This window comes from Argiope bruennichi, chromosome 8, assembly GCF_947563725.1.
Source record: "Argiope bruennichi chromosome 8, qqArgBrue1.1, whole genome shotgun sequence".
NCBI lineage: Eukaryota > Metazoa > Arthropoda > Arachnida > Araneae > Araneidae > Argiope > Argiope bruennichi.
Window position 1 is genome coordinate 122,606,145 of NC_079158.1, and position 12,836 is coordinate 122,618,980.

General features: G+C 25.6%; 1 protein-coding gene across 1 annotated transcript in view; it reads right to left on the bottom strand.

Moving 5' to 3' along the window:
- LOC129980747 (uncharacterized) overlaps positions 1–12,836 on the bottom strand; it is a 198,303-nt gene that overhangs the window by 96,150 nt on the left and 89,317 nt on the right. The window contains exons 46-50 of the mRNA XM_056091129.1: positions 8,847–8,984; positions 5,904–6,014; positions 4,327–4,467; positions 3,623–3,817; positions 3,219–3,359 (exon numbers count right to left, since the gene is read on the bottom strand). Of these exons, the coding sequence (XP_055947104.1) occupies positions 3,219–3,359; positions 3,623–3,817; positions 4,327–4,467; positions 5,904–6,014; positions 8,847–8,984 (726 nt within the window). The remainder of the gene's footprint in view (positions 1–3,218; positions 3,360–3,622; positions 3,818–4,326; positions 4,468–5,903; positions 6,015–8,846; positions 8,985–12,836) is intronic.

A 12,836-nucleotide genomic window follows, 5' to 3' on the forward strand; every position in this document is an offset into this window, starting at 1 on the left:
AAAGTCCCGGACCCATTTTGATGTTTAATAACTCGTAAAATAATGAAGATATAAACAAACTTATGGCATTTATTGATGGAATAACTCATATATTTTCCTTTTCAGGTTTGAATATTTTTACTTTTGTAAATATCGTCTGCACGTGTGGTTATTTTCAGATAATTTCATTTTCCAGTCTAAATATCTGTACTTTTCTAAATATTGTCTGATTATTAATTGCATTTTTCTCTCTTTTGTTTTTGGCAACTATTGCAATGTTATGTTTACTTTTGATGTGTTTGTTCTATGTAGTACTTTTGTATGTGATGTTTTATTCGAGTGGATATTAAGGAGAATGCGTACACCACAAGAGAAAGCACAGATTTTATGGTGGTTCATAGAAACGAAATCGATAGTGCAAGCACAGAGAAATTTCAGAAGAATTTACCAAAAAGATCCTCCATCCAAAAACAGCATCTTGAGGTGGAAAAAGAATTTTCTAGAAATTGGAAGTATCGAAGATAAGAAACGTTCCAGACGTCCTTCCACAAGTGATTTTGATGTTGAGCGTGTCAGAGAGACATTTTTACACAATCCTAGAATATCTGTGAGATCAGCGGCAACAGAATTGGATATGCCAATTTCGACGGTGTACAAGGTTATTAAGAAAAAATTAAGACTGCATGCATACAAAGTTCAAATTGTTCAAGTTTTGGAACCGAACGATAGGCCTAGGAGGATGGCCTTTGCAACAGATATGCTAAGGAGGATAGAAGATGCTGCTGATTTTCTGAAGAGCATAATGTTCTCCGATGAAGCATCCTTTCATGTTTCTGGCATTGTTAATCGCCATAATGTGCGCAAATGGCTCTGTGGATGCCGACATGCTTGTCGCTACCTGGCGTGAAATTGACTATCGACTTGATATTCCCCGTGCGACGAAGGGGGCACACGTGGAAGTTCATTGACAAGGGTCATGAAACTTTTTGAGTCTATTTAACCATTTATGTTATTAATTTTAATCTATCTTTATTATTTTATGAGTTATTAAACATAAAAATGGGTCCGGGACTTTATAAACACCCTGTATATATATATATATATATATATATATATATATATATATTCTGTGCTTTATTTCTTTACAGCAAGGGAACAAATTTGAAATTTGTCTGTAAATTTAATGGAATAGAATTGTCATGTTTGAAACACTATATTTTTGGTTTGTTTTATTATATTATAATAAAATATTGTGCTTAAATATTTAATTTAGAGGTTCTAATAAGAATCTTTTATTTTTTTAATGAAATGATTTCATTGATAATTTTATAACAATGCCTTTTTCAAAAATATAAAATATTTTCAAAATGAAATATAATTTGAATATAACTATACTTTTACACAACTATTGTATATATATATATATATATATATATATATATATATATATATATATATATATATATAAAACCGTTGCGTTACGCCAACTGGCGTAGAAAATTCATGCATGCCCAGTGTGTTCCGATTGTTGACAATTGTATTTTCATTTTAATTAAAAGTTTAAAAATTATGTGTATTATACTGCTGTAGCTATCTCAAACTCGATCGATAAATAAAATAGACTTGACTTGATTTTAGAGAAATACGAACTTAATTTTCTATTTTGTTTTATTATATATTTTTAATAAATTTATTTATACCTTTAAGTACATCGTTTTTTCAGGTTAAATTTTTGTTTTATTTGTTATTATTCGATACTTTTTCGAAATGCCCAGAAAACGCAAATCTGATGTTTCGAAGAGGAGTAATAAAGCTCGGGCTACGAAAGTAGCTAGATGGTATTATAATAAAAATAAATGTTGAAATTTTCCCGTAGACCTTTTTCAATCAGTTACAATTTTCTTGATTATATCATATCAGACTTTGCTTTCAACAATATCATAATGATACGGTTTGATAACATTATAATTTATTCAGCCAAAAATTTCTAAAAAATTAGGCAGTTAATAAGTTAAACTTCCTCTATTCTTGGTGATAATGGGTTTTCAGCATGACATTCGTAATTTGACCATTCAGTAAGAGGCAGGCACAGTTAATGAATGCACTCAATGTCAGACTCTTCTTGAACTTGGGAAACAATTCAATATATTGGAGAGTGTAATATCAAAGTTGTTGAATAGAGGTGTTGATCAGGGAGGATTGCCAAAGTTTCTCGATGGACATTCTCGTTTCAACTCTCATATTTTTGACAGAAATGTCACACATCTTTCACATGTCAGTCCTCACATAACAGTAGTAGACATTACAGGTCAGCTTCAAATCCCCCAAAACTCAAAAACTTTCTATCAGCCACAAACTTCAAGCAACTGCACAGAACAGAAGACACTCCATCAAGATAAATTAAATAATCGCAAGATGCACAAAGACTGGACCAAGAAAGAGTGCGAAATTGTACTTTGGAGCGATGAAAGTAAATATAAATTTTTGATATGGGTGGGATACAGTGGATTTGAAGTTCTCAAATTACTCATGTCGACTCCAAGTCACAGATTCCAACAATGAAATAGCAAATGGCATGTTTTGAGGATGCATCGTCTACCTTGATATGGGATCCCTGAGGCAGATTCAAGAAATCATGGATAAATTTCAGTATAAAGATACCCTTGACAACAACATGTACTATATGGATGCAATTTTCTTGGTCGTAGTTTCGTTTTCCAACAGGATAATGATCCAAAGCATCAATCCAAATACATCCAGAACTGTTCTCCCAACATTATAGGATCCTTCTTGATTGGTCAAACCAATTTTTAGACCTTCACATTATTGAGGGGGTATGGGCTTAGCTGAAGCATAGTCTCTTAGGAAGAAATATCAGGAATGCTGATGAAAATTTCCCCTAGTTTGAGGAATAATAGAAGAAGACTCCTTTATCCAAACTCTTCTTGTGTCTTGATGTCAAACTATTTGATGCCAAAAGGTTTGCTACAAAGTATTAATATGTAATTGTTCATATATTCCTGATCCTGGCAATTTTATATATTTTAAACAAATGTTATTGTTAAATTTTGATCATTTTGAATTAAATAATAAAATTGTTAATCTAAAATAATCTTTTGCTGTTTGAATGTTTATTGATTTATGTATCAAACAAATATCTAAAAATACAAACTGGGCGACAATTTTTTAAAAAAAAATCATATAAAAAGCTCTCAAATAAAAAGTAAAATTATTCATACTGGTTTCATAGTTTTCTTGCTGATTGGTTCTTTGAGAGTTTGTAATTCTTCTAATGCTATCTTGATGTCTTTGATCCCAATCTTAAAATTTTCAATAATATAACATAAAACTTCTGTACATAATGATAACAAATCAGAAGCCTGTAAACAAAAATAAATAAATAAAAAATAAAATTAATAAAATAATATGTATCAAGTTCTAATTCGTATAAACTAATTCTAAAGAGATTTTTTTCATTCTTAATTATATATATTTAATAGATTAAATGCATTTAAAATTTTAAGAATAAAATTTTTAAAAAATGCTATCTCTTTAAAAGGAATGCTGTGAGAAAAATGTTTATATTCAAATTAAGTTATATTATAGGGTAAACTGAAAATACAAAAATTCTAATCACAAATACCTCAGTCTTCAATTTTTTCTGAGAAGTTTCAGTATTAGAAGCATTAAGAGCATCCATGTTGACTTTTTCTATCTTTATGGTATCATGTTTCCCACGTAAGCTATTGATTTTTTTCTTAAGCTCTTTCTCACTATCAACATTCTTTTCAATGACAGATAAAATATAGTTGCTATACTTTGTAATCAAAGCAGAAAACTAAAAAAAAAATAAAGAGAGAGATATTAATCCTTATATTCTAATATTAAACAACATATATATATATATATATATATATATATATATATATATATATATATATATATATATATATATATATATATATATATGATAAATATTAATAAGATTAAAATTGTCAACTATTTATCAATAAACTTCAAATAAATTCAGAATCTAAACCTCTGTGATAATAATAGAATTCAATGGGATTTAATTTAGCAATCCTGCATAACTATTTTATTTCATAATCCTTACAATAAAATATTTTATTCTCAAAAACTAGAGAACAAATCCAATGCAAAAGTATTCATAGGCATGATTCATTAGAAAAATCTAAAAACAATCTAAAATTTAAGAAAATTATTTCTTTAAAACAACCAAAAATTTTACTTAGTTTTAGCATTTTCAAAATAACTGTAATTAGCATTCACAAAATTTAAATATAAATATAAACAAATCTTTCTTTCCTGGACATAAAAATGACTCACTTCTTCTATGCTGAAGTTACAAACTTGCTCTTTCTTTCCTGAAATATCATCTAGTTCTTTTTTAAATTCATAAAGTTCATCTTTCAAACTTTCTGACATTTCTACAAAAAACTTCTCACAATCATTAACTGCTTCAGAAACCTAAAATAAAAAAATATAATAATAATGCACCAGCAAAAACATTATGAAATTATTATTTTAAATAAAGAGAGAATTGAAAATTCTCGAACAAAAAAACTCATTATTCTGAGAGTAATTCAATGTGTAAAAAATATTTTTACACATTAAAAAATATTTTTAAAAATATTCTTTTAACAAGAATACATATTAAAAATATTATGAACTTGACTGAAATCAAGATTTAAAATTAAAATTAATTAAGATTTAAAATTAAAATTAATTAAGATTTAAAATTAAATTAGATTAAATTTTTCTTTTCATTCACTGTTGAAAAATTTAGAGTAGAGAAAGAATTGAATAGTTTTCATTAATAATTTATGTGTATTTTATTTCAAAATCTCTTGTTCTATTGAATGGTTCTTTACAAACATTTCTCCACTTTAAGAGAAAACTAGTTTGTTCAATAAAAGCAAGGTCTTTAAAGTTACAAGAGATATCTGAAAGAATGCTGAAGAACATTGCTGGATTCCATAAAGAGTATAATCTATTTTAAAAGATCTTCAAGAAATTCTACTTATAAAAATCATAAAAATTACTATTGCATTTTAACTCTTATAAAATGAATTTCTTTTATCAATTTATTTATTTTTGTATCGAAATTTTGAGACAATAGAATTAAGAAGTTATTATTGGAATTTTTCAATTATTTTGGAAATGTGAAGAGAATTTTTCAACTTCAGGTGACAATATAAAAGAAGAAAAGTGAATATACACAAAAAATTTAATACATTTTTAAATTTAAAAAGTTGTTCACTTGCTTTCAAAGCTTAAAACATAAACAGAAATTAATATTAAAAACCAGTTTAATATTAATAGAAATTTTTATTAATTCTTAAATTTTAATATTTAAGAATTTGGTACTGAAAATTAAAAAAAACATTTTTGAAAGAAAAAAAAAAACATAGTGAATATTTGTTTATTTCAGTTTTTATTATTATTATTATTATTCCACAGATAGTATGGAATAGTATAAGAAAATACAAAAACTGGATTATGGGTTCCTACAAGTAAATGACTTGGAAATTATAATCTGAGAGCAAAATTTGCTAAATCTTTCTTCAACAACTGACTGCAATTTTTCTCCAATATTCAAACATTGAATAGCATTTCAATTAATATTAAATTTTTTTTTATTAAAATCTTCTCTTTTTTCCTTTAATAAATATTCCTTTGTTTTCATTACTGCTTTTTTTCCTTATAGTCATCTTTCTTTCTAATTTTCAATTTTAATGGAAATTGGATAAATGGAATATTGGAAGAATTAAAAAAAAACATTTTATTGTTTGAAAATCTAATAAATGTAAATAATTTAACATTTAATTTTTTGCATTCTTAAAATTAAAGTAATAGCATATAAAGTTAATTTTAGGAACGTTTTCATAAAAGACACAATTTACATTTATATCCATTTTCTTAATTATTTCACATTCAATTTGCTCCTTTTCTAATCGGCGTATACTGCGAGCATGTTCTGGGATTCCATAAATTATCCTAAAAATAAAATTTGCCTGAAAAAGAGAAAATTTCAATTACCTAGTGAAAAAAAATTAGGTCTAAAAATATAATTTGTTTTAAGTAATGAACAGATATTATAATACTTTTGTATATAAATTAAGAAAATACCATGATTTGAATTTAAAAAATTTGATAATATTAAACCAAATTAAATTTTTAATTTTAAACTTAATGGTATTAAAAATATATGAAATTTATTGTTATAAGTGAAGAAACAAATTCAATACTTAACATGTAAGATTTCAAATACAAATATATATAAAGTAACAGGTACTGACAATTACAAAGTTAGCTTTTATACTTCATATTTAGCTTTTATGATATTCCAATTACCTTTGATGATAAACTAATTTGCTGTGAATACTAACAAAAAAATTTCAAAAAAATATTTGTGCCTTTGTCTTAATGGCTCTACTAGCAAAGTATTTTTAATTCTCAAATTTTGATAGATATTTAACTACTTTAGAAGGCTTACATAACATTTGTTCATTTTCCTTTGTATCTGTAAATTCTTTCTATTTATCAGCTCACATAAAATTTAAACTTTTGTTTGAAAAAAGGAAGCCTATCCTAATCTAGCAATTTACTTAATGAACTCAAACATGCTTCTAAAATATATAAGGCTAATAAGTACCATTCAAAATAGAATTTTTAGTATAATAATGAATATTTTTCATAACTTCTGCATGTATTAGAGAGTTTCTGATTACTTCTTGAATAAAAGATTTTACGCAATACAATAAGAAACAAAAATTCAAAATTAAAGAACCATAATAAATTTTTACACATATAAATTATATTATGGAAAATAACATTAGTGTTCATAAATATACACATAATAAAATAATTTTTTTTATTGTATACTTTTAAAGTCAAATTATATCTATAATTACCATAAAATTAAAAAGAATCAAACATTTGATTAAAACTATTATTTAAATATCCTACTCAATATATAAAAACATCAAATATTCATATGTTGAACAAACACAGGATTCAAAATAAATAAATAAATATAAGAATCCATGATAAAATGTTTCTAATAAAATTTTGTACAAATGATTTAAATCTCATTGAAAGTATTGGTGCAAATTTTTCATAAAAATATTATTTTAAATTTGCTATAATTATAGAAAGAAGCACAATATAATCACTATAATATTATATATATATATATACACACACACACACAAGGTGAGTTTGATCTTATCTGCCAAATGAAAGAAGACAACAGAAGAACTCGTGTGGATCATAAAACACAATATCAACCTTATCTTATTTCTTACTGATTGCAAGTTATGACAAACATTAATATTAATATGCAATAAATGAAGGGGGAAAAATTATTTTTATAAATGTTTTGACAAATCTATATGTGAATTCTGAAGGAACGGGGAAAAGCTTATAAGATTCCCTAAGAAATACAATTTTCATCAAAATATCTGGATTTAAAGAGAAACTACAAATGCCAAAACCTTGGAAAAAATTACAAAAGTATTCGGTCTTCAGAGCATTAATGGAGGTGGGAAAAACAAGTGGATAAACAAAATAATATAAGGTGCTGCCTCTGATGCTTACATTTTATGTGGCTGATGCATAAAACAAAATGCTTATATCTTATAGGCATAACCCAGCATTTGGTTTCAGTGATTGTACTGTGTTTCTAAAATTATATTACATACTGATTTACCAACAGAATATTTTCATATTAACAAAGCATATCTTGTAAATATTTGTCTAAAAAACTTGTTTGTGACTATCTTGAATGTAATTATGTATACCTAGAAAATTGTCTATATCATACAGCAACATAATACATTCTTTTTTTTTTCATCTATTATAAATAAGGAAATTGGGAAAACTTACAAATAAAAAAAAAACATAATGTGAAATTTTTACAACATAATGTGAAAAATTTCCCCCCCATTTCAATGCAGCAATTAAGGAAGAAAAAAACTTTTCAGTGTAGTAAATAAACCAATTTCCTTCAATTTTCAATCTAAGCCACATGAACTTTATCACCCACTATTACTACAAATAACTAAAAAAAAAAAAAAATGTGTGAATGTATGTGTTCTGATACTCTACAAGGCAGATCCTTACAGTTGAAGAACCACAAAATTTTGCATAGGCATATTTCTGGGACTGAATATTTATACATTATACAGCATTTAAAAACATTAATTACAACTTTAATAACTTGAAGATTTAGAAATATTTTTTTTTTAATTTTATCAATAACTAACAAATTTTTTATTAAAAAAATGTTTTAATATGCATTATGCATATTACACAATAAATATTTAAATAGAATATAATATTTTGTTTTTAATTAATTTTTTTCCCATTCCAGTGAAAATATCGAATAGTGAGAACTTTATTTTTTAATTATATATAGAATTAAATACTTTTAACAAATAATAGAACTAGAAATGAACTTTTTAAGTTGTATATAAAAAAGAAATACTTTTTTTTTCAAAGGATAAGAACAGTAAAATAAATTCTAAAGGAGCACTGATATCACTAACAATGAAAAGGTTTCGATGTAGTTCATTAATAAAATAATATTTGTTCAAATTTTTTATGTTCATAAATTTTATATTTTCAATAATTTGTCATATTTATTAATAAATAATTTGTGTATTAATAAATAAATGGGCTATAAGTTTATATTCTGTATATATTATATAAGTATATATTCTGTACATTGAAATTAATGATATCTATGAATATCAATACTGAATAATATGATTATAAATATTTCATATTATTATGATTCAATGCATAAGTTTCTAAATTATCAAATTAGATTACAAGAGAGCTACCTCTTCATTCATATTTTCAATTGTTAGAGTTGTTTCATTAACTTGATCTGCTGTTTGTTTATAAAGTGACATCTCCTTCTTTCTTTGCATCATCTGAGAAAGAAAGAGGTTCCTGCAAACAGCTACAAACTGGGCATCCTGAAATAAAGATGTTAAATATATTTTAACACAAATATTTCAATGCAATATACTAATATACTCTTCTAAAAATCACTCACTAGAATTTAATAATTAAAGATACTTGCTTTGAATTATAATTATAGTTAAAATTGATTTCTTATGTTTAATTTTTCAATTTAGTACATGTAATAATGTTCAATTTCTAAATTAAAGTTTGTTTGGGAAATTGACATGATTGGGAACTTTATACAAATATGAAAGGTTGCTTTGGGGAGAAGGGAGAGTTAATTTTTTTTTTTAAAAATGCAATAAATCTGCATATAAATTTTTAAAATTCAAATACTCTAAAACAAATGTACAATACAAACAATTGATGAAAAACATTAGGAAAACAATCCACCTAGAATGATCTAATAAAAAACAAATAAATTTAATAAGGAAGAAAGTGTGCTTCATTTATTCTACATTGAACTTATACTATCCTGATACACAGTAATTCAATATGAAATAGATTATCATTAAGGAATTCTAAGTAATGATGCATTACAAAACAAATAGATCCCAGTACTAAATAATTTTTAAATGCTTAGTTGAATCGTTTTGAAGAGACAAAAAAAGTATCTTAATTATTGCAATGACTTTAAAAACATTTTAATAAGATAAATGAAAGCCTGCAAGTTCTATTGATTTCTCAGATTTCAATCAAATTATTTAAAAAAAAAAAGCTATGAAATGCATTGAAAAAACCACATTAAAAAGTTAAAAGATCAATTTTAAAGTTCAAACTATTATAAAATATCTCTTAAAAAGTGCTGATCTTAATTAGCATCAAATTTTTCAGCGTGCATTTCTGAATCTGTATTGATTGAAAATATGTTTGTTTTCTATGAAAATACATGCAGATAAAAAATTCATTCTAAAAGGTTCAGACAAATTGCTTTATCAAATTTTTAGAAGCAAAGTTTACATTTAAAAAAATAGTTGGAATTATTAACTTTAATTGCTTCTGAAAATCCTCATATTCAAGAAATGTTTATGGAAATTGATCTTGCTTTATGTCTACATTTCCAATTTTACCTGTATCCAATTATACATTTAACAGTCAAATAAAACTTTACACAACAAAATATTTTAATTACTGCAGTTTTTCTAGATGAAGATGTTTGTAGTACAGTATGATATAGGAAATATAATTTTTTTTATCAATGCTGCAAATTTATATAAACAAAAGTATATGGATAAAAACTTTTTATTGAGATAACTATTTTTCTTAAGGCAATTGCAAATGCCGCAAATTGTATATCTCTATGAATGAAAATATAGAATATAAAAACTTGGTTCTCTTATCTATTACTATTACAAAAAATGTCTGAATAAATAATAGAAAATTCTTTTGATTTCTTTTATCTTTATTTTGCTTTTTGCAGGAAATGTCATGAAATACAAAGTGGGAGTAAAAAATAGGATGTTTTTGAAATAATCATAAAATTGTTTATTTCAATATATTATAATATAAAAAATAATAAATTATATAATTATAAAATAAACATCATGTTAGTAAAATTTATTATTAAATAAATATTTATAAGTACATATATTTAATGATATTTATGAAGGTGAATCATATCTTCAGAATGTCAAAAAATTCTGCAAAATCAAAATTCAGCAGTATGATTCCAGGCAGAGAGTCGTGAATTTTGTAGCATCTCTAGTCTAATTATTTATCTGTCTAATTATCTAGTCTAATTACATTTTCTGAAGTATGTACCTAATGTGGATTATCAGATAGTTTTGTTTTCATTTATGAATCTCTTAAAATGTCGACTGATAACTAAAGATTGTTTAAAAAGTCCAAACAATCTTGTAGCTCGATTTTGAATTTGTAATGAAACTTGTATAAAAGCATAGTTTCTATTTTCCATTCCTCATAAAAATTTGTAAACAAAAATGCCATGCTAACTGAAATACTAATGCTGTAAGTAAATCAGGTTGTTTTTATTCAAGGATGTTTGTTTATTATGAGTTGAAGCTTTAGCATGTATTATTTCAGAAACATCTGCCCCACCATGCTCATAAGAAATTCCTATTAAATGGGATATATACAGTGGTGGCCAAAATTGTGGACATTTTAAAAAATCGTTATGTTTTCTAACTTTTATGCTTATAGAAAATGTTGCATTTCACAAAATGTAACATATCATTTTAAAGAGAATAAAGTGCCAATTTAAATACAAAAAGCAAAATTCAAATATTTGCAATACAAAAAAGTTATTCTTACTTTAATCTGAATAACAAAGTGATGAAGTGAATTGTAATTTCTAACTTTCCTGGAAAATATCTGTTCTTGTTCAGGGAACCAATAAAATGTTATTAACTTTAACAGAAGCTGACATCATGTTTAAAGTTGAAACAAGTCATTATTGTGCTTTTTCTGTAAAAGTATGACTGTTTTTTATGTAATTAAATTGCAAGTTAAAAGTTTTGTAAAACTTTTTAATATATAGTTGATATTTTTGTAAATATTTCTAATATTTAGTCAAAAATCAATGACATATAATGAAAGAATATATTGAGCTCCTAGAAAGAGAACTAAGTTTATTGTGATACATGAATGTGGTTTTCCCTATGCTGAAATTGCAAGACAGGTGGTGGTTCAGTGATTACATATGGAATCCGAAAATATGATTTATGATATCAGGAGAGGAATTCAATCAAAAACAAAGCAGGAAATGGTTGGAAAAGGCGAACCACATCTGTTGATGACAGAAAAATAAAAAGGCCATGTCTCCAAGATAGAAGAAGGTCATCAGCAGTCATCAGAAGTTAATTGAATGATGTTGGCATTTATATCAGTTCAAGAACAATCAGGAGAAAATTATTAGATTTTGGATTAAGAGGTAGAATTGACCGAAAAAAATCCTTATCTCAATTTAAGCAGCGTATAAAAAGATTACAATGGTCAAAGAAATGCATTAATTGAGCAGATGATCAGTAATTACAAGTTATTCGGAGTGACAAAACAAACATATTGTTATTCGGTAGTGATGGTGAAAATAGGTAGCACATAGAATAGGCGAAGAACTACATGTTGACTTCATTCAGGTAACTATAAAGAATTCTGTTAGTGTTATAATTTGGTCATGCATGCCAGTAGACGATATTGGTCTTCTTCATGTTATCGATGTGACATTAAATGCAAGAAAATACATTGATACGATTCTAGAGTCAAAATTTACACCTCCCATCAGTGATCTATTTCCCAACAACGCAAACTTTATTTTTCATCCGAATTCAGCAAAAATATCGAAAGAGTGCTTTAGTACAAAGAGCATTGGATTGTTATCATGGCCAGGAAACAGTCCTGACTTCAAAATTATTGAGAACTTATGGCCCCATTTGAAAACTGTTATACATATGAAGCGTTCGTCAAATAAAAGAGAATTAATTGAGGCTATAATTGTTTTCTGGCATCCTGTAATAACAAAGGAAGATCTTAAAACGCTAGTCAGTTCAATGAAATATCAAATTGAAGCTGTAATAAAAAATAAAGGCTACCCTAATAAGTACTGATAATTCGCTGCAGTTACCAGCATCTAAAGCATGTCAATAATTATTGCCACTCAATTTTTTTTTGTATTACAAATATTTGAATTTTGCTTTTCGTATTGAAATCAGCATTAAATTCTCTTTAAAATGATATATAAGAGTTTGCATTTTATAAAACACTACATTTTGTATAAGCATAAAAACTTAGAAAACATAAAAATTTCCGAAAGTGTCCACAATTTTGGCCACCATTGTATATAATGGAGGATTATGCACATGATAAATATTTTAAAGAGTGTAATAAATTTTTATAAATACCTGAAA